At 59.4% G+C, this 22,182-nt stretch overlaps 2 protein-coding genes across 6 annotated transcripts in view; both read left to right on the forward strand.

Moving 5' to 3' along the window:
• The first annotated feature begins 2,750 nt into the window (after nucleotides 1-2,750).
• Nucleotides 2,751-22,182, forward strand: part of LOC122191652 (protocadherin gamma-C5-like) — a 37,255-nt gene continuing 17,823 nt past the window's right edge. For 2 of the 5 annotated variants that reach the window (XR_006182440.1, XM_042892000.1), the window contains exon 1: nucleotides 19,083-21,540. Coding sequence is in view for 4 of the 5 variants with exons in the window: in XM_042892000.1 (XP_042747934.1) it covers nucleotides 19,108-21,540 (2,433 nt within the window). In the remaining variant the exon portion in view is untranslated. Of the gene's footprint in view, nucleotides 3,803-7,362; nucleotides 10,042-13,136; nucleotides 15,717-19,082; nucleotides 21,541-22,182 lie in introns of those variants that run through there. The other 3 variants (XM_042892001.1, XM_042891999.1, XM_042891998.1) reach the window with 3 other exon arrangements.
• On the forward strand, nucleotides 16,127-18,736 carry LOC122191653 (protocadherin gamma-C5-like). The gene has a single exon (XM_042892002.1). It carries the CDS (start codon nucleotides 16,136-16,138, stop codon nucleotides 18,734-18,736), a length of 2,601 nt encoding a protein of 866 aa, XP_042747936.1. The 5' UTR covers nucleotides 16,127-16,135.

Consider the following 22,182-nt stretch of genomic DNA (forward strand, 5'->3'; position numbering starts at 1 on the left):
GAGCCAATGAATTTTGTTAAAATGATGTCTGCTATATAGTGCAGAGAAAGCCTTTAGGACCTTGCTTGCAGCTGGAGATCTCAGTAACTTCCAGGTGTTGAGTTTCAAGTGTCTGAATTAAAACCGTGTTCGTGGGTCAATGATGCAAGTGTTGCTTCCTTCATTTAATTGTCATTGTTTTGGATGAATATAAGCCAGCAGGAAGATGTTTGTGCTGGTGCCTGCTTTGGGAAGCTCTTCTGCTAGGCACTTGGTTGAATTGTTCTGCACACAGTGTGTTCCTCAGCCAGTTGACCCAGTTTCAAGATCCGAGTGGAGGAAGAGGGTGGAAGAGTGAGATTACTTGTTGGTAAATGTGGAAATCCATGATACTTGTCGTGTTATGTGTGCGCTGTCTGACCTTGGTGGTGACTCACCATTGAGCTCTTCCACATCTACTTACCTGTACCACGAGTAGGCTTGAAAAACTGTATGTTTGAAGGCTAAATCTGGTGGTTGTAGATCCTATAGGCCCTTTCTCAGGCCTTGAAAGTGGTGCAAGTGTTAGGAATCAAGTCATGGGATTTCCTATTTCACTCAGATGTCTTGATTGAAAATTAGCTCGTGGAGAACATTTTGATTTTGGAGGTGGCAAACATTACAAGATTTCCTTTGCACATCTCTCCCATTTTCCTCAGTCTCCACATCCTCAGGGAGCAGTCAGGAATGGCATCCAAAAAGCCAGAGGTTTGCAGTAGGGCTGTGTCCTCATATCAGAATAGTCCAGTAATGGGTTAGACCTTTGGGGGGGGGGAGGTCTAAACCCCAGAGCTATGAAGCAGCGTGGTATAATTTGTTTGCATGACTGTGTTGGAGAGAAATAGGAGATTCAGGAGTGAAAAAGCTGCAGAGTATTGCCAGTTTCCTCTGGGCAGTGTTACAGACTGAGTGGCAAAGCATGGTGAGATACTCTTAGAATAAAGAGTTCATCATCTGCACTTCCACTGCCACCTTACAGCTCATTCTGTCTCCTTGTCTCCTCCTCCACGTAGTAGCATGAGATCTGTTGATCGTAAGGGCTGAATGCTGGTGGTGGATGAGGTCTGCAGTAGCACTCATTATGGGTTAGAAAGTTTTCTTTTCAATTCTGTTCTCATTACCAGGCTGTGAGCTGATCTTATGGCCTTATGGCCTCTGAATGCAGTGCTTGCTGGCAGGATAAACCCACCCACACGCTGACCTTGGTGCAGCTTCAATCTGCCGGGGTTCTTTGTGTGCGTGTCTCTCCAAAGGGAGCAGGTTGTAGCTATTTCTTCTTGAAAATGGTCCTGTTTGTGAGAAAGTGACAGCATCATTGCGACTGTTCTGTGAAAGGAAGATTGCTGTGCAGTTTCCTGGTGAGAGCCACAGTGGAATAAGCTTGTGAAGGAAAAACTGAGTCCTGCAGGTCAGACCTTTGCATCTTGTAAGGGAATGGTGAGAGCTGCTTCCTTGTAAGATACAGGTCAGGAAATGAAGTATTGCTAGCACCTGTGAATGAGCCCCTGGTCACTGATGGAGTCATCTTTCAGAGCAGTCAGAGCGCAAGCAAAATCCACTGTGTTTGTAGTTTCCAAACTCACTGTCTCAAGCTTGTGCTAATTCATACGGCCATATGATATCCATAGTCATGAACCAAGGTTCGTTGGTTTTCTGAGTCTTCCATTCCGTAATTTCATCTGGCCTCTTCTAAGAGAGATGATGCTGTTGCAGAAATAGGTACCAAGGAAGATAACGTTGCCTTCAAGGGAGTTTTATGCTTTCTATTTTCAGACCATCCCATTCTGGCACGTGAATTATGTGTCACGGTTCCGGTGTCACTGATAAGCACTGTTCTCCAGAGTTGCTCTGCTTCAAAGCCTTTCTGAGCCCCCATCTTGTGCCTTTTTTGTCATCTTCTTACCCATGAGCTGTCAGTTGTGCTTGGAAAGCTGGCTGATGTGTTGCATATGCCTCAGGCTTTATCATAGGTAACACAATTGCTTCTCTTTACAATTCTCAAAACAGCATGCTGGTAATGGAACTGCCCCAGGGATAGCAGGCATGTGGGTATATTTTCACTGTTCCTACATCAATTGGCTTACCTTTCTCAAGAGAAGCAGTTTTGAAGAGCAGATGGAGCAGGGCTGTGTTCAGCCTGTTACAGCAGGGGGCTGTGATGGTCCCCCTGACTTGTAGAAGTGGAAGCATGCACTGATACTGCTGTCATAGTGAGTGAAGTTTGCTCTGTTCTCCCAGAATTTCAGTCATTCTGAGATACGACAGGAAAGAGGAGCTCCTCAAAGACAGTGGTGTTCAAGATGGATCGGGTGCTTGCTTCCTACAGCAGCTTTTCTTCGGAGGTACTTTGTTACCATTGCTGGTTATAGTCATAGAAACAGAATGAAAGAGCTGGGGGAAGACAATCTGCAAGCACTCGCAGAAGCTCCGGGAAGATGTCGGCTAATTGCTGTGCAGTGTATCTGTTCTTACCTGTGCTCACCTGTGCTCTGATGCGCAGCGTTTGTCCAGTAAGGAGTTCCCCCGCCGAGCGCTGCGCTTCCACGGCAGGGCCGAGCTGTCCGCTTCGCCTCTCCCGGTGCCCGGGAGGAGCAGCGCTGCCGCCTGGCGGGCAGCTGCCGTCAGAGCGGGGAGCGGAGCTTCGGACGGCTGCGGTGGCACCGGGGGGCCTCCGGGTGCCGCTGTTGGCCGCGGCTGCCGCTGCTTCCCGTCCCCGCTGGCTGCTCGCTCGCACGGCTCATCTCACAGCGGACAGAAGAGACGCGGCGGCCGAGCCGGAGCCCGCATCGCTGCGTTCCGACCTCTTTCGGAGCTCGGGACGGACGGAACTCAGCTGGAAGCACTGCGGGAGGAGGAAGGAGAGCGGCGAGCGCTGCTTCCAATGGCGGGCGAGCGGCGAAGGAGCCGCTGGAGAGCTGGAGAGGGGCTGCTGCCCGCTTTGCTGCTGTGCTGCTGCTGCTGTCGGGCGGCGCCGGAGCGGCTCCGCTACGCTATTCCCGAGGAGCTGAGCAGGGGCTCGCTGGTGGGGCCGCTGGCGCGGGACCTGGGGCTGAGCCCGGCCGAGCTGCCAGCGCGTCAGCTGCGGCTCAGCTCGGAAAAGCGCTACTTCGCCGTGAACGGGGAGAACGGGAACCTGTACGTGAGCGAGAGGCTGGACCGGGAGGAGCTGTGCGGCGAGTCGGCGTCCTGTGCCGTCAGCTTCGAGGCGGTGGTGCAGAACCCCCTCAACGTCTTCCATGTCGAAGTGGCCATCCACGACGTTAACGACAACACTCCGCACTTCATGCGAGACAGCATCCAGCTGGAGATCAACGAGTTAACTCCTCCCGGTGCCCGCTTTGCCGTAGGGGTCGCTGAAGATCCGGACGTGGGCTCGAACTCGCTTCAGGGCTATGAGCTGGAAGACAACGAGTACTTTGCGCTGGAGGTGAAGCAGAGCGAGGAAGGCAGCAAGTTCGCGGAGCTGGTGCTGCGCCGGGCACTGGACCGGGAGCGCGAGCAAAGCCTGCGCCTGGTGCTGACGGCACTGGACGGCGGCGATCCTCCCCGGAGCGGCACCGCCCAGCTCCTCATCAACGTCACCGACGCCAACGACAACGCGCCTGTATTCGCGCAGGAGCGGTACCGGGTGAGCCTGCGTGAGGACGCGCCGCCGGGCTCCGTGGTGCTGCACGTCTCAGCTTCCGACGGCGATGAGGGCACCAACGCCCGCATCACGTACGGCTTTGGGGAAATGCCATCCAAAGTGCTGCAGAAGTTCGCGGTGAACGCCGAGAACGGGACGGTAACGCTGCGGGAGGAGCTGGATTTCGAGGACACGCGGGGCTACACGGTGCTGGTGGAGGCGCGGGACGGGGGCGGGCTGGTGGCTCACTGCAAAGTGCAGCTGGAGGTGCTGGACGTGAACGACAACGCGCCCGAGGTGACGCTGACGTCGGTGTCGAGCCCGGTGCCCGAGGACGCGCCGCCCGGTACCGTCGTGGCGCTGCTGAAAGTGCGGGACCGGGACTCTGGCGAGAACGGGCGGGTGCGGTGCGAGCTGTCAGGAGAGGCGCCGCTGCAGATCGTGACATCGTCGGGCGGCTCCTACAAAGTGGTGACGACGGGCGCGCTGGACCGGGAGCGGGCGTCCGAGCACCGGGTGACGGTGATCGCCACGGACGGGGGCAGCCCGGCGCTGTCGAGCCGCGCGGATCTGGCGCTGGAGGTGTCGGATGTGAACGACAATGCGCCGGTGTTCGAGGAGGCCTCCTACAGCGCTTACGTGCCCGAGAACAACGCGGCCGGAGAGCCGGTGCTGCGCGTGAGCGCGCGGGACGCGGACGCGGGCGCCAACGGGCGCGTGAGCTACGCGCTGGCGGGCGGCGGCGCGGACGCGGCGTTCGTGTCGGTGCGGGCGGAGACGGGCGAGCTGTACGCGCAGCGCTCCTTCGACTACGAGCGGTGCCGCGAGTTCGCCGTGGAGGTGCGGGCGCGGGACGGCGGGACGCCGGCGCGCAGCGCGACGGCGACGGTGCGCGTCTTCGTGCTGGACCGCAACGACAACGCGCCGCGGGTGCTGTGGCCGGCGGCGGGCGGGGCGGAGGGCGGCGGCGCGGGCGCGGGGCCGTTCGAGGTGGTGCCGCGCTCGGCCGAGGCCGGCTACCTGGTGGCCAAGGTGGTGGCGGTGGACGCGGACGCGGGGCGCAACGCGTGGCTGTCGTACGAGCTGCTGCGGGCGCCGGAGCCGGCGCTGTTCCGCGTGGAGGCGCGCAGCGGCGAGGTGCGCACGGCGCGGGCCGTGTCGGAGCGGGACGCGGCCAAGCAGCGGCTGGTGGCCGTGGTGAAGGACCACGGGCAGCCGGCGCTGTCGGCCACGGCCACGCTGCACGTGGTGCTGGCCGAGAGCGTGCGGGACGCGCTGCCGGAGCTGGGCGAGCAGAACGCTGAGTCCGAGTTGGCTTCTGATCTGAACCTCATTCTCGTGGTAGCTCTCGCTTTGGTGTCCTCGCTATTCGTTTTCACGGTCATTTTGGTCGTGTTCTTTAAATGCCGACGCGCCAGGAGCCCCCCCATCTTTCTGACTTCCGATAAGGAACTCTACTCCAGCCTGGGCCCCAAAGCGCCCTTCAACTACTGCAGCAGCACGCTACCCCTGCCCTATGCCTACGAGGTGTGCCTGGCCTCCGAGTCGGGCCAGAAGGACTTCACGTTTCTCAAACCCGGGGCAGCAGCACTCTCTGACCTTCTTTTGGCGGGGGAAGCTGGTGCAGGTGGTCACTCCGAAAAGGACCCTCCCGACCCTGACAGCTCGTCACAGGTGAGCTGCTCCCTCATGTCCCTCTCTGCGGGTTTCTGTTGTTTCTCTCCTTCCTCACTCAGAGCTCTCTAACTCTGTACGTGAGTTTCAGCGAGTTGGGTACTGGGGTGAGGTACTGAGGAGGAGCGATGGCACAAAGGTCCTGGGGTCCAATTGGAATTCCCAATGGGTGAACTATCTTCTCCAGTGCCACATTTTACTGCTCCTTTTCTTTCCAAGTGGTGCTTTCAGGAGCTCTGAGGATGTCTCTGTCAATAGCCTGGTGTTCTGTCATGGTGAAGTTCATGTAATGTCTGTAGATCAGACAAAATGTGGGAGATGGAGATGTTGCATCTTCAGTGCCCTTCTTGAGTAGGGATGTATCTCGGCTGTACTCAGCTGATTACTGTTGGGAACAGGCACTTTGAATTTAGCTCAAATGTACTAAACTTCTTACAAAACGTGATGTGCATGTAAGATAAATCGCTCAGTAAGAGCTTAGACTTGACAGTATTAGGAAAGAGGCGGTGGCTGGAGGAAAGAAAAAGATTTGGATCTTATTTCGGAGTTTATTAGTGAAGCGGCTGAAGACTGTTTCAAGGTTTAGCTTCAGAACGGCTGTGAATTTTCTTCTCTTTGGATTATATGTAAGAAGGAAAGGTAACTGGAATTTGCTCGTGTAAGGGCTCGTGAAACAAGAGCTCTGCTTTCAGCGCTGTGAGCCTGCAGAGCCTGCAGGTAGAGGCGCTCCGGAGCACGGAGAAGCAAAACCATTCGGACTGAAGCGCGCGATGCAGCTGCAGTGGGTAAAGCAGGACGTTTCCCTTGGGAATCATCATGAATTCTGCTTCAGAATTCAGTTCTTTTAAAGCAATGATGACTAGCATTGGATTTTATTGACTTGAGGCGCGTGCTTTTATCACGTTCTTGGGCTGGTGATAAGCACGTGCTGGTAGTGATACAGTGACGATGATTCCTGACAGTGACTTCTTAGGTAGGAAACTGAGCCGATCAGTTTGATGTTGCTTGCATTCCGTGCTCCTGGCTGCACCTCGGCGGTTAATAGGAGTGTGCGGGGTGAGAACGCGTAACCAGAGGCGATATCCCCACCGGGTGTCGCATCTCCCACGTTGGTGAGGGCGATGTGCAGCCGCTCACGTTAAGCTGCGGGATGGCAGACCATCAGCTTCAGCTCTTCGGAGCGATTTGCTCCGGATCCGTGCAGTTTCCATCAATGAACGGGCGTGGGCGCTAATTTCAAGTCCGACCGTTCGTTATCGGCTGTGGGAGGAGCTGCCGCAGCCTGATTTTCACGCTCCCGTTTCAAGCTCCTTTTTTTTTTCGCTCTCTCATTCCAGTTTCGTGGGTGACAGCGTTCCAACACTGTAGTAGTTTGAATCCGTTTGCGCGCTCGAAGCGTCGGAAAAAGTCTCAGTATAAGGAGGTGGTGTGATGACAGCAGGCAGGGAGCTCGGGAAACGGCTGCTCTCGGTGCCGGCGGCCGGGGGGCTCCACATGGGACAGGGAAAGGTTGTTCCGAGGGCCGGGGTGGGGTGGGAGCTGTCTGCGTCCGGGGAGACAGGGCGGCGAGATGGAGGGTGGCGAGGAGGGAGGGAGTGCACGGCTGAGAATGCTACGGGTTGTCCCCCTGGGACAATGGTGGCGATGGGGAGAGGGGCCGGGGCGTTGCTCCTGGATTGTCACTTGGTCGGCGACGCTGCTTTGCTGGCACCCAGCGGTGCGCCGTCGTGACGCTGTGGGACAGTAGGAAAGGAGCGGACTGCTGGAATGACCGGGATCCGCGGGGTCCCGAGGGCTGTTCACTCTGTCTACACGCACACACCTCGTCCCGCCCCCTCCACCGCCCCGTCTCGCTCTGCTGCCCGTCTACAACGAGATACTTTTTTCTCGGGACGCACTCCTCTGTTTCCCAGCCGCCCTTTCTGGACGCTTCCGCTCCGTTAACTCGCACCGCCGGACTTTCCCCGTGCGTGGGGACGGGATGAGCGCTCACTGAGCCGGGCCTCCCGCGGGGGCGGGCGGGCAGCAGCTCTCTGAGCCCTGCGCTCCGTGCAGTTATTGGCCGGGACTCTATGTGCCGCTGTCGACCAATGCTGGAGCGGGAGATCGGGCGGCCCGGCCCCGCTCGGAGCCGGGATGAGGCACTGAGAGGCTGAGAGCGAGCCGGCCAGTGAGTCAGAGCCGTGCCGCCGAGCGATGCCCGTCTCCCCGCCGCACGCCGCTTCCCGGAGCGCTGGGCAGCGGCATGAAGGGGCAAGCTGAGGATTTCTAGGGGGAAGAGGCGGGGAGCGATGAAAGGCGTCGCTGCGAGGAGCCGCGGGGTGACGCCGGGGCAGGTACTGAGCCTCTGCCTCCTGCTCGCCGCTTCCTCCGGGGCTTCCGCCGCCATTCGCTATGCCATCCCCGAGGAGGCGCGGAGAGGATCGGCCGTGGGCAACGTGGCAGCCGACCTGGCGCTGGACCCGGCGCGGCTGTCGGGGCGGCGGCCGCGGGTTGTGTCCGGCGGTAGCAAGAAGTACTTCGCGGTGGATGCGGCGAGCGGTTCGCTGCTGGTGAGCGAGCGGATAGACCGCGAGGAGCTGTGCGGAGCTCTCTCCCCGTGCACCCTCAGCTTTGAGATCGTGCTGGAGAAACCTCTGGAGCTGTACAGCGGCGCCGTGGAGATCCAGGACATCAATGACAACGACCCAGTTTTTCCCAGCAGCCAGGCGAGGCTGGAAATCAGCGAGTCGGTGGCGGCCGGGACGCGCTTCCCGCTAGAGAGCGCGCAAGATCCCGATGTGGGAATTAACTCTTTGCAGACCTATCAGCTCAGCGCCAACCCGCACTTCGTGCTGGACGTACAGACGAGGGTGGACGGAAGCAAGTACGCGGAACTGGTGTTAGAGAAGGAACTGGACAGGGAGGAGCAACGGGAGCTGCACTTGGTCTTGACGGCGCTGGATGGAGGCAGCCCGCCACGGTCGGCCCACGTGCAGATCCACATTGACGTGGTGGACTCCAACGACAACGTCCCAGTCTTCAACCAGTCCACCTATAAGGCGAGCGTGAGGGAGAACACGCCCAGTGGCACCCTGGTCACCAAGGTGAGCGCCTATGACCTGGATGATGGGCCCAATGGAGACATCATCTACTCCTTCAGCAGCCACACGCCAGCCAAGGTACGAGAGCTCTTCACTCTGGACTCGGATACTGGGGAGCTGAGGGTCAAGGGCCAGCTGGACTACGAAGAAACAAAGCTGTATGAGATTTACTTACAGGCTAAAGATAAGGGTGCCGTTCCTGGCGTTGCCAACTGCAAAGTGCTGGTGGAAGTTGTGGATGTGAATGATAATGCTCCAGAGGTGACGGTGACTTCGGTGTACAGCCCTGTGCCTGAGGATGCAGCCCCGGGGACAGTCGTAGCTCTGCTGAGTGTAACAGACTTGGACTCTCGAGACAACGGTCTGGTGAACTGTTTTATTCCCCCTGGGATCCCATTCACGCTCAGTTCCTCCCTCAAAAATTACTACACATTGAAAACTAAAGCAGCTCTGGACCGGGAAGAGGCATCAGAGTACAACATCACTGTCACAGCCAGGGACTCAGGTTCGCCGCCCTTGTCTGCAGTAAAACACATCCTGGTACAGGTGTCAGACGTCAATGACAATGCACCCAAATCTTCACAGGACTCCTATGACGTGTACGTGCCAGAGAACAACGTGCCAGGCATCTCCATTCTTAACGTGAGCGCCACAGACCCGGACCTGGGGCGCAACGGCCATCTCTCCTATTCCCTCCTGCAGGGGGACACCGCTGTGGGTCACCTCTTCTCCATCAACCGCGAGAGTGGTGCCCTCCATCTGCTGACCTCCCTGGACCATGAGGACCAGATGGAGTTCAGCATGATGGTGCAGGTCCACGACGGCGGCTCTCCGCCTCTTGCCACCAACCTGTCGGTCAATGTGTTTGTCACTGACCTCAATGACAATGCCCCCACTGTGCTGTACCCCCTCCCCAACTCCACATCCTCCTACACCGACGTGGTGGCACCGGGCACTCCTGTGGGCCACGTGGTCACCAAGGTGGTGGCGGTGGATGCGGATGCAGGATACAATGCCTGGATCTCCTACACCCTGCTGCAAGCCACCGATCCCACTCTCTTCTCAGTTGGGCTGCACAGTGGGGAGATCATCACAGCCCGTCAGCTCCGGGAGGACGAGGCTCCCCAGCACACCTTGGTCATCCTGCTGAAGGACCACGGAGAGCCCGCGCTGTCAGCCAGTGCCACCGTCTCCATCTCTGTGGCCGAGAGGGTCAAGGAAGCACTCACCGACCTCACTGATGTGACACCCCCACATGACTCCAGGAGGCATATGACTTTCTATCTCATCTTGGCCGTCATTTTGGTCTCGGCCGCTTTCTTCATCACCATAGTGTCAGTGGGCATCTTCAAGTGCTACAAGTGGAGGCAGTCAAAGGAGCTGTTCAACAGCTCCAGGAGCACCCTGTACAGGACATCAGGGCCCTTCCACCACGTTGATGCTGTGCGGGGTGGTTTCACACCACCCAACTTCTACCATCAGGTCTATCTCACCACGGACTCCCGGCAGAGTGATCTCCTGTGTAAAAAACCCATCACTTCCAGTCCCCTGGGGAGCCGCCAGAACACCATGAGGAATGGTGAGCCAGGACTGTACCACCAGATGGTAGGCACAGCCAGCCGGCTCCCCACGCCCGCTGAGGTAACGTAGCCCTTCCTTGGCATGTCGCAGTGCCAAGCTGATCCGTGGCTCCTTTGTGCCATACGCCTATGGCAGCAGGTTGAGGCTGGGGGAAATATCCAGTTGCACCATGTTGTTAAAGAGCAGTTGGTTTCTTCCAAGTCAAAGGAGCCATCCTGTGCGCCGATGACATTTACACTGTGGTGAGCAGGGTCAGGTTGGTCTGTTTACTCCCAGAAGTAGACCTGTGTCTTTTGGATGCAGTTTCGGGTACGCCTTGCATGGCTTAGCCAGTGGAGGCTGAGATCAGCTGGCAACCACTTAAAAATCTTCAGTAGGAACACTGCTGCTTGTGGAGTTTCCTTCCCTTTGCAAAATGAAAACCGAGTGCTTGCAGGTGCAGGTTGGAGCTGTGATCCCTCTGCAACGTGTCCCAGTATGGGACAGGTGAAGTGGGCTGGGAGCCACTGGCTGCTGGTGGGGCAGCAGTGCATTGCATCCTACCGTATCACGCATAGCTGAGGGGTGATGCTGGTCCTGGCCCGTGGCTGTAGAGCAATCTCTTCTCTCCTCGTTTCACTTGGTGTTTGATTCCTGATGGCTCTGGTTTTATTCCCATTTAAGTTCTGTGAAGATGCTCCTTTCAGGTCAGTTTGGTGGGGTCACAGGCTGCCCTCAGGGTTCCTCTGAGCTGGGTGCTGGATGCTGAGCCCACCGCCCATGTCTTCTATTACCATCCCTGTCACAAACCCTACAAGATTTGTAATATGCTGTCTCACGGTGCTGTCTAACATCCTGGCTGAACAAATTGCAGTCAGGAACACGTTTGCGCATGCCAGGCTGCTCCTGTGCTTCATCCCTGGTGGGAATCGTGCAGCATAATTTGCAAGCTTTCAATTACAGGAACACTGCAGTCCTCAGAGGTGAGGCTGGGTGGTGGATCCAGCAGAAAGGAGAATCTGGTGGGTTTTCAAGATGCTCGGTGCCGGTGTTGTGTCCCCTCTGAGAGGTGTGAATGGGATCGGCTGGTTGCTTGGGGCGGAAGGGAGTGTGATGCAGCGGAAGCCGTGCACAGACACAGGGCTCTGTGTGCAGCTTTGCACTGCAGCTGAATCACAGGCAGAAGCACTGAATCTCCCAGAGCTATTTTATGTACTTTATTTATTTATTTATTTATTTTCCTGTCTCGTGTTGCTTCTCATACTCAGCATTTCTCACCTGCAGCAGGCAGGAACGGCTGCGGCAGCTGCTGCAGCAAGTGTTTCTGTGCCTTTGTGCAGGTTTTGTTACAGCTGGGGACAGAAATGTCCCCCCAAAGAAGGCTGGCAAGAAGCCTTGGGGATGGCAGGGGGCTGGAGGTGCTGGGGGAGCAGTGAGCGGTTTGAGCCTGGGGATGGAAGGCAATGATAACAGGCAGGTGGTATACCCGAGCTCTACACATCGTCCCTCAGCCCCCCAGGGCTGTGTGAAACCAGCATCGGCTGGTGGATTTTCAGTCTTTGCAGTGAAAGGTAGAGCTCAGTGCTGCAGACTGTGTCAAGCCCACAGAGGTTTTACATCTGCAGGGCAGCAGCCAGCTCCAGCCTGATGCAGGGGGGGATGGTGCTGCTGGTCCCTCCCCAGATGCGTGCTGGCTGGCTGTGCAGGTCGTGTCTTGTGCCATGCCAGGTCCCTGCCCCGTTGTGACCCCTCTGTGTCCCCATCCCAAACCCTGGCAGATCCCCCATGCCAGATGCTTGCTGCTTGCTCCCACCACCTGGACATCTATGAGCAAATTCTCTCCTAAGGGGGGACTTCACCGGACCCGTTTCTGTAGGAGCAGGGCCCCGTGTGGCACTCTGTCCCTCCGTGACGCTGCTGCGACACTTCGCGGAGACCGGGTGACGGCGAGTGGCACCGTCGGAAGCCCCCGGGGCGCATTAAGTCCCACCGGGCTGCACCCGAGGAATTTACCCGCAAGGCTTTTTCGTGATCTGGCCCTTTAAGAGCGCTTCTCCCCTCTCTGAGCGAGCAGTAGGCGGGACGTGGGCGGAGCTCTGCACCAATCACGAGCTGCGACTGCGCAGTCTCGGATTGATTGGCAGCAGAGCGGTGCCGCCCGTAGCACTGGAAATGGGCCGGGAGGGGCTGAGGAGGGGACGGGGGCACGGACCGCGGCAGAGCCGAGTCGAGCCTTCCTTGACGGCGGCGATTCCGGGCACCGTCTCCATCCTCTCCCCTGTCCCTGAGGTCCACGGGGTGCCTGGATGGAGGAGACCGGCAGGGCCGAAGCTGCCTCCTTCCCCTCCCCCCACCAGGGCCTGGGGGCACGTAGGAAGGTCTGTGTGCCCCGAGTGCACCCCGCAGTAGAGGCTGAGGCTGCTGCAAAGCTGTTCCTGCTGCAACGTGTGCATCTCCTTGGCATCCTTCCCTGCATAATGCCCGATGCTGTGGTCCCATTCTGACCTGTGGGCTTCATGGGTGCTGCTGAGCTTCACCTGTGCCAGATGGGGACGAGGTGCTCAGGCAGGTGGCCGTGGCAAACAGTTGGCTGCTGGCTCTGGTGGCTCAGGAAGCCCTCCCCATGGCACCCATGGTGTTGGCAGCTCTTGGTGTGGGCCTTACAGGCTGATAGCGGCACCGGTGGCAGCCCCACGGGGTCGGTCCTGAGATGCGGGCATCAGATGGGCACAGCATTAACTAAGGGGGGAGATAGGATAGGGGAGGGCAGCCCTGGCACCTTGGTCCTCAAACAAGCACTTTTTCATAGGGCATGAAAAAGCCCTTTGGCCCATGCTCGTTAAAGCTGCCCTTTGTGTGCGGGCACGATGTGAAGCCACCATTGTGGGAGCGGGAGTGAACAGGGAGGGTTTGTACCTCGCCGGCTTCCAGGACGTGCAGTTTCCCAGAGAACGGGAAGCGAGCTGAGGGAGCAAGTGAAACAGGCTGGGCCCGGGGGTGGTGGGCCCCCACTTCCCACAGCCCCCCGGGTCCCCCATTGGGTGCACGGGGACAGAGCTCTCGGCCAATTGGGTGCTGATCTGAAGCGGGGGATCTGCTCTTCCCCCACCCCCTCCCCGCGCTGGGGCTGTGATTCAGCTCCCCTCCCCCAGCCCACCCCCTCCGCTCGGATGCTGGCAGCCGAGCTGCAGCCTCCTACAGCCCCGGAGCTGCTTCCCTGAGCTGGGGAACAGAGAGCCGGGGATTTTTAGTGGCTCTGCAAGGCCGGCTGTGTCCCGGGTCCGGTCTTGGGTCAGATGTGTGTGGACATGGAGAGCATCAGCCACCAGCGACCCGCCTGGAAATGGCAAGTACTGAGTTTGTTTTCGCTCTGTGGCTGGGGCTGGGTCTCTGGGCAGATCCGCTACTCGGTGCTTGAGGAGTCGGAGGTGGGGACCGCGGTGGGGAACGTGGCCCAGGACCTGGGCTTGAAGGTGGAGCAGCTGGCGGGCCGCAGGCTGCGCCTGGGCTCGGAGGAGAGCCGGCAGCACTTCGCCGTGCGCCTGGACAGCGGTGTCCTGGTGGTGAGCGAGCGGCTGGACCGGGAGCGCCTGTGCGGAGCCGCCTCCAGCTGCGTGCTGTCAGTGCAGGTGGTGGCAGAGAACCCCCTGCAGCTCTTCCGCCTCGAAGTGGAGATCCTGGATCTGAACGACAACTCCCCCAGCTTCCCCACAGCCCGCCGCAGCCTGCGCATCGCAGAGTCCGCCGCCGTGGCCACGCGCTTCCCCTTGGAGAGCGCGCAGGACCCCGATGTGGGCATCAACGCTGTGGGTTCCTACCGGCTGAACCCCAACTCCCACTTCTCTTTGGACGTCAAGCAGCTGCAGGATGGCAAACTCTTCCCGGAGCTGGTGCTGGAGCGCGCCTTGGACCGGGAAGAGCGGCCAGAACTGCAGCTGGTGCTGACAGCCGTGGATGGGGGCAGCCCGGCCCGCTCGGGCACAGCAGAGATAACGGTGCAGGTGCTGGACATCAATGACAACGCACCCGCCTTTGACCGTGCCACGTACAAGGTACAAATCCCAGAAAACACACCTGTGGGAGCTCTGCTCCTCCAGCTCAACGCGTCAGATCCCGATGAGGGCCCCAATGGGGAAACGCAGTACTCTTTTGGGGTGCACACCTCCGAGGCCGTCCGGCGACTCTTTGCGCTGGACCCCCAAAGCGGTGAGGTGCGGGTGAGCGGGGAGCTGGACTTTGAGGAATCGCCCTTCTATGAGATCCACGTGCGGGCCCGCGATAGGGGTGTGCCTGAGATGGAGGGGCACTGCGTGCTGCAGGTGGAGGTGGAGGATGCCAATGACAACCCCCCAGAGGTTCTGCTCACCTCCCTGCTGAATCCAGTGCCTGAAGATACCCCACCAGACACTGTCGTGGGGCTTTTCAACGTGCGGGACCGAGACTCGGGGCCCAATGGGGATGTGAGCTTGGAAATCTCCCCCAGCGTGCCGTTCGCTGTCAGGTCCTTGCAGAACCACTTCTCACTGGTCACCCGGCAGAGCCTGGATAGAGAGACCACCTCGCAGTACGTGGTGCAGCTGATCGCCCAGGATGGTGGGTCCCCTGCTCTCATCACGAGCCTCACACTGCTCCTCAACGTATCCGACGTCAACGACAACCCACCACGCTTCCTGCAGCCTTCCTATGATGCTTTCCTCCCAGAGAACAGCCCGCCGGGCTCCTTGCTCTGCACCGTCTCAGCTTCAGACCCCGATGACGGAGACAATTCCCTTCTTGTTTATTCCATAGAGGGCCACGTGCAGGGTGCTCCTGCTTCTTCCTACGTCCACATCAACCCCAACAACGGCAACCTCTATGCTCAGCGCACCTTTGACTTTGAGCTCCTGCAGGTTCTACCCATCTCAGTGGCTGTGAGGGATTCGGGATCTCCCCCGCTCCACACCAATGTCACTGTCTACATTTTTGTGCTGGACCAGAACGACCATTCCCCTACCATCCTGCACCCTGCTGGTGATGGTGATGTCCCCACACCGGAGAGGGTCCCGCTGTCTGCCCCACCGGGCTACCTGGTGACCAAGGTGACAGCAGTGGATGCAGATGCTGGGTACAATGCCTGGCTGTCGTACCGCCTGCTGCCGGAGTCCACCGAGCCCTCCTTGTTCCACGTGTCACAGTACACCGGGGAGGTGCGGACGGCCCGTGTCCTGCGGGACACCGATGTGGCGGTGCAGCAGCTCCTCATTCTGGTGGCAGACAATGGTGACCCACCGCTCTCCACCACCGTCACCATCAGCGTGGCCCTGGAGGAGGCGGCTTTGGAGGAGAGCTACAAGCCCCGGGATTTCCTGGCCGGAACCAAGGAGAAGCCGGACCTGACCCTCTACCTGATCATCGCACTGGCAGCTGTCAGCACGGTGGCACTCGCTACTGTCACCCTCCTTGCTGCCTGGTGCCTGCGGCGCCGAGGCCGTGCTGCCGCTTCTCCCCGCTGCTGCTGGGCTGCCGAATCGCCGTCCCGGGACTTCTTCAGTCATTCCAGCCCCAAGCTGCAGCTCTGCTCCGACGGCACCCTTAAGTACATGGAGGTCACCCTGCGGCCCACCGACGCCCAGTCCCAGTGTTACAGCACCTGCTTCTCTCCCGACTCCGACCGCAGCGACTTCACCTTCCTGCGTCCCTGCCCGCCCCCCGGCACCCTCCCGAGGGAACCCGGGGCTTTCCTCTCCGCCGCCGGTACCCTGCGGGACGCCGGCCAGGTGAGCGCCGGGGGAAGGCGGGGCCGGGCCGGGTGCCGACCCCTGGTTCCTCCCCCTGCGGGGCGCTGAGGGCCGGGGGGGCCGCCTTTGTCCTCCGGGCTCGACGTGGGAGCTCGGGGTGGGGATGTGGGGGAGGGGGGCTGCGCGGGCCCACCGTCGCTCGGGGCAGCGCGGCAGGTTCGCGCCGCGCCGCAACCATCGAGCGCCGCGATTGGTGCCGGTGTTGCTGTCCTGAGAAGGAGATCGGCGATTGGATGAGCGGCGCGGCGCACGGAGCCAATGGAGGGGCGGCTGCGCCGCGCCCCCCCCCGTCGAGCCGCGGCCGCCCCAAACAATGAATGGGAGCGGTGAGCGCTGAGCGCGGCCCCGCAGCGCGGGCGGCCTCCTCCGAGGGCATCGCTCCCCGGGCGCCGGCAAGGATGCTGAGGGCAGGAAAGGCGGGCTGGTCCCTGGGGCTGCCGCGTGTCTTCTCCTTCTGCTTGTTCCTGCATAGCTCCTCTGCCCAGATTCGCTACAGCATCCCGGAGGAGCTCACCCGGGGCGCCTTCGTGGGCAATATTGCGAAGGACCTGGGCACCGATGTGGGGAAACTGGCGGCGGCCAACCTGCAGGTACTGTCCGATTCGGATTCGCAGTACTTCTCCGTCAATGTGAACACCGGGGTGATAATGGTGAGCGAGCGGATAGACCGGGAGCAGCTCTGTGGGCAGAACCCCCGCTGCTTCCTCCACCTGAAACTTGCCATCGAGAACCCGGTGGAGTTTTACCGCATCGAGGTGGAGATCTTGGATATCAATGATAACTCCCCGGAGTTCCCCAGTGACGAGGTGTCCTTGCGCATCTACGAGCTGGCATCCCTGGGTGCCCGCTTCCCCATCCAGCCTGCCCAGGACCCCGATGTGGGCACCAACACCCTGCAGACCTATCACCTGAGTGCCAACGAGAACTTCAACCTCAATGTGAAGGCTCGCACGGACGGTGGGAAGTTCCCTGAGTTGGTGCTGGAGAGGGCCCTGGACCGGGAACACAGAGCCTTCCACCACCTCGTCCTGACTGCTGAGGATGGGGGCTCGCCCCCCAAGTCCAGCAAGACACACATCACTATTCAGGTTCTTGATGCCAATGACAACCATCCAGTCTTTGACAGACCGTCTTATGGAGCTCGCTTGGTGGAGAACTCACCACTTGGCACCCTTGTAGTGAAGCTAAATGCCACCGATGTGGATGAAGGGCCCAACGGGGACATCCGCTACTCCCTCAGCAGCCACAACTCGGATGCCTTACGCCAGATCTTTGCCATCGATGAGCAAACTGGAGAGATCCGTGTGCGGGGCAACTTGGACTTTGAGGAGGCGACGGTGTACGAGATTGAAGTGGAGGCCAAGGACATGGGATCGCCCACGATGGAGGAGCACTGCAGCGTGGTGGTGGAGGTCACTGATGTGAATGACAATGCTCCTGAGGTCATTCTGACCTCCTTCTCCAGTTCCCTAAGCGAGGATGCGCTGCCGGGCACGGTGGTGGCCGTCATACATGTCAAGGACAAGGATTCTGGGGACCAGGGCAAGGTCCAATGTCATGTGTCTCCAGACCTTCCTTTCCAGCTGCGCAAAGACTACGAGCACCAGTACTCGCTACTCACGAGAACCCGCTTGGACAGGGAGCATGTTGCCTACTACAATGTCACCATCTCGGCCTCAGATCTGGGCAGCCCTCCACTCTCCCGCCACACCATCCTGCCCATCACCCTGGTGGATGTCAATGACAACGCGCCCCAGTTTGAGCAAGCGTCCTATGAGGTGCTGGTGGCAGAAAACAACCCGGTGGGCAGTGTGCTGGTTACTGTCTCTGCGTTCGACCCAGACTCAGAGCAGAACTCCCGCCTCTCCTACTCCATCCTGCAAGCTGGTGGGACAGAGCCAGGCCTGGATCCGACTCGCTACCTCTCCATACACCCTACAAGTGGCCAGATCTCCTCCAAACTCCCCTTTGACTATGAGCAAACCACCTATCTCCAGTTCCATGTAGAGGTCTCTGACGGTGGCTCCCCAGCCCTGAGGAACAGGACGCTGGTTCATGTGTTTATTGCAGACCAAAACGACAATGCCCCGCGGGTGCATTTTCCCAGGGCTGGGGAGGATTCCGCCACCCAGTTACGCATCTCCCCCTCCACCGCCCCTCTTGCTCTCATTACCAAGGTGGTGGCCATAGACGCGGACTCGGGGCGCAACGCCTGGCTCTCCTACCATCTCATGGAAGCCACTGAGCCGGGACTTTTCAGCGTGGCCCTACGCTCCGGGGAGATCCGCACCACCCGGGCCCTGCAGGAGTCGGATGCTTCTGCACATGAACTGGTGGTGGTGGTGCGGGATGCCGGGGAGCCACCGCTTTCCACAGCCGTCACGCTGGTCGTGTTGGTGGAGGAGAGGGGCCCCGAGGCCCTGCTAGGCTCCGAGGCTCAGGCTGCAGACGGTGGGGGCTTGCCCACCATCACCATTTATCTGATTGCTTCTCTGGTGCTCATCTCCAGCGTCTCGCTGGTGGGACTGGCAGTGCTGGGTGTGCGGTGCGTACGGCGGGGCTCCGCGCCTGCTGTCCAGGGCTGCAGCGTGAAGAGCGTGGACACGCTTCAGCCCCCGCCCAGCCACATCTTTGGGCACTTGCACTATGAGCCCAAGCAAGGGGACACGGTGATGGGCGTCCAGGTGACGGCCACGGCTCCCCCAGCCCCGCGCTACCGCTCCTGCTTTTCACCCGTCTCTGACATCAGCGAATTCATGTTTGTGAAACCCTCCGTGGGCACAGCCGGTGTGAAACCGTCGGCGCCCAGCGAGGTGAGCTCGGGAGCGGGAGATCCCGGTCCCCGGCCGCCTTCGGGGAGGGGGTGCCGGCCGGAGCCCGCCCGCCGCTGCCGGGAGTCCCCGGTTCCCGGTGTCGGGGATCCCCGGCGCCCGCCCGGCGCTGCGGAGGCGGAGTGGCGGCTGCGGGAGGGAGGGGGGGCTGCGCCGTGCGTATTTTGAGGAAGGCGGTGGAGGAGGCAGAGAGGAGGGAGGAGGAGGAGGAGGAGGAGGAGGAGGGGGCTGTTGAGAGACGTAGAATTGTCACTCGGTCCATCCCCTTCGCTCGCTGACTTTGTGCGCTTTCGGTGTGCCGGGGAGCCGCTCGGCCGAGCTGCCCCCCCTCCCCCCCCTGTCCCTTCCCTCCCTCCCTTCCTTCCTTCGTTCTTCCCTCCCGGTCCCGTTCCCGTGGCTCCGGCGGCAGCTTCGTCCCGACGCGGCGCGCTCGGATCGGGGCGCGGGGCTCTCGGTACGGCGGCGGCGGCGGCTCCGGGGCGGGCGGCGGGGGGAGCCGCTGGGAGCCGCTTTCTCTCCGTTCGCACAGCCGGCTCGGCATGCTGAAGGGCCGGGCTTCACCGTGGCAGCTCCCGCTGCTACTCGCAGCCCTTTCCAGCCTGCAGCCGCCCGGCAGCGCGCAGCTCCGTTACTCCATACCCGAGGACAGGGAGCCGGGCACTCCGGTGGGCGACGTGGCCAAGGATTTGGGAGTGGAGGTGCGGAGCCTGGCAGCCCGTAACCTGCGCCTGGTGAGCGAGTCTGAGCAGCGGTACTTCCAGGTGGACCTGGCAGCAGGTGTGCTGCTCCTCGACAGGAGGCTGGACCGCGAGGCATTGTGCGGGCAGAGCCCCGCCTGCTCTCTGCACCTCCAGCTCGTCATGGAGAACCCCCTCCAACTCCACCGTGTCGAGGTGGACGTCCTCGACGTGAACGACAACGCGCCGCAGTTCCCCAAGCCGGAGGTGGTCTTGGAGATCACAGAGGTGGCCAACCCTGGGACTCGGCTGCCGTTGGAGGTGGCAGAAGACCCAGATATGGGCTCCAACTCCATCTCCACCTATGAGCTCAGCCCCAGTGAGCATTTTGGCCTGAGCATCAACGTGAGAGGAGATGGGGTCAAAATGCCTGAGATCGTTCTCAAAAAAGCGCTGGATAGAGAGAAATTGGCTGTTCATCACCTAATCCTAACAGCACTGGACGGAGGGAATCCAGTGAAATCTGGCACTGCCAAGGTCACCATCCATGTCCTGGATGCAAACGACAACCCTCCTGTTTGTGACCCACCTGTATCCAAGGTGAATCTGGAGGAGAACGTGCCAGTGGGCACTCTGGTCACCAAGCTGAATGTCACCGACCTGGATGAAGGCCCCAATGGGGACGTGGAGTATTCTTTCAAAACTAGCAATAATGCACCTGGTAAATTCACTAAACTGTTCAGTTTAGATTCCCGGACGGGGGAGATCAGAACCAAAGCCCCTTTGGATTATGAGGAATCCAGTGCTTATGAAATTGCAGTCCGAGCCCGGGACAAAGGATCCCCAGCCATGGAAGGACACTGTCATCTGCGGGTGGAATTAATTGATATCAATGATAACAGCCCTGAGATCGTGCTGACTTCTCTCTCCAGCCCTGTGCTGGAGGATGCGACCCCAGGAATGGTGATTGCCCTCATCGGTGTAAAGGACAGCGATTCTGGGGACAACGGGCACGTCCATCTGCAGATAGCCAAAGAGCTCCCATTTAAGCTGGTGTCATCTTTCAAAGAGCACTTCTCACTGGTCACAAACGGTCCCCTCGATCGGGAGAAGGCCAGCGGGTACAACATCACTGTGAGGGCTACAGATTCAGGATCACCACCAAGGGCCACACAAAAAACTTTCTATCTCCAAATTGCCGACGTCAATGATAACGCACCGAACTTCTCCACCCCTTTTGATACAGCTCACGTGCTGGAAAACTCTCTCCCTGGAACTTCTGTCTTTTCAGTGTCTGCATCTGATCCCGATGAGGGCAGTAACGCCAAGCTGACTTACTCCATCCTGGACAATGGGATGCAGGACATACCCATCTCAACTTACTTCCGCGTAGACCCAGACAACGGCACCATCTACACTGTGAGGGCTCTGGACTATGAGCAGGACAAGGTGTTCCAGGTGCCCGTGGAGGTGAAGGACTCTGGCTCTCCTGCCCTGAGCAGCACTGCAGTTGTCCACGTCTTTGTCATGGATCAGAACGACAATGCCCCCACCATCGTCTACCCGTCCGTCCCTACGGGTTCTGCCTTCCACCAAACCATCCCACCCTTGGTAGAACCTGGCTACCTAGTCACCAAAATCGTGGCTGTGGATGCCGATAGCGGCCATAATGCCTGGCTGTCCTATCAGCTGGAGGATACGGCTGAGGCTCTGCCCTTCCAGGTGGAACATCGCACCGGGGAGGTGCGTGTTGCAGCGGCTCTGGGCGAGTCACCGTCTCCCCACCGCCTGGTGGTCCTGGTGCACGACAACGGGACGCCGTCCCTCTCGGCCTCGGTGGTGATTGTCATTTCTCCAGAGGAAGATGGCGTGCAGGACTTTGCCAAGTCCTCCGACTTGCCTCAATCATCTCCCAAGGACAACAACTTAACGCTGTACCTCATCATCTCTTTGGTGTCCATTTCCCTCGTGTCGTGTGTGGTGTTCGCCGTGGCGGTTGCCCGCTGTCTCAGAGGGGGCTCTGCTGGCTGGGCTCTCGTGGGCTGCTGCCGGGGGTCTGCCCGCAAGCCCACCTCCCATCTCCATGGGCAGCTGAGGCCAGATGGCTTCATCAAATACCTGGATGTGGGCAGAGCGGGGCTGGGCTCCCAGGCGCAGAATTACACCTCCTGTTTCTCCCCAATGTCTGAGCAGAGTGATTTCCTCTTTGTAAAACCTTTCAGCCACTCCAGCACTGCGGAGACCGTGGCTGCCTATGAGCAGGTGGCCAGTACTGTAGCGAGTCCCTGCGATGGGGTAAGAGATGGGGGTTCTCACTGCTGCTGCGTGAAGTGGCTGTGGGGGATGTTGGTGATGGTCTCCCTCAGGAGGTGCCAGGGAAGGGGGTTGGCTGTGCCGGGTGGAGGTGGGGAATGGGATGGCCATCAGCATACAACAAAAGCGTGCGTGTTTGTGGAGCTGGGAGCTTCCTCTTGGCCCCATTCGGGATTTCTGAAGTGATTCTTGCAGTGGGAACACGGGGTTTGGGGTGTTAAACTTCTTGTTTAACCCCTTTATGCTGTATGGAAAGAGAGAAGAAGAAGACCTCAATGCCAGGTCACCTGGGTGCTCCTTTTGCTCTGTTTTAGGAACATGTTGGGATTTTTCTCACTCTTTGCCTCTCAGGTATTATTAATTCCTGATTGTGCCATGGCAAAGGACTGCTTTCTAGCTTGGTAGTTCTGAGCAAGAGGCTGAATTCTCTGTTCAGCGCTGAAAGTAGTGCATTTCTGCAAAGATCTTGCTAACCTTACGTGCCCTTGGGCTCACAGAGACCTGAGCGGCGGGCGTGCTGTGAAAACTTCAGCCACTTGCCTTGGGATATCCAAACCCAGATGGAAGTGGCTGCATTTAACTGCAGCTTTTTTAACTTTGGGATAAAAAAAGTAAAGTCACTTT

Source organism: Lagopus leucura, unplaced genomic scaffold (assembly GCF_019238085.1).
Source record: "Lagopus leucura isolate 7727_CA_CO unplaced genomic scaffold, USGS_WTPT01 105-0_obj-0_obj, whole genome shotgun sequence".
Classification (NCBI taxonomy): Eukaryota; Metazoa; Chordata; class Aves; order Galliformes; family Phasianidae; genus Lagopus; species Lagopus leucura.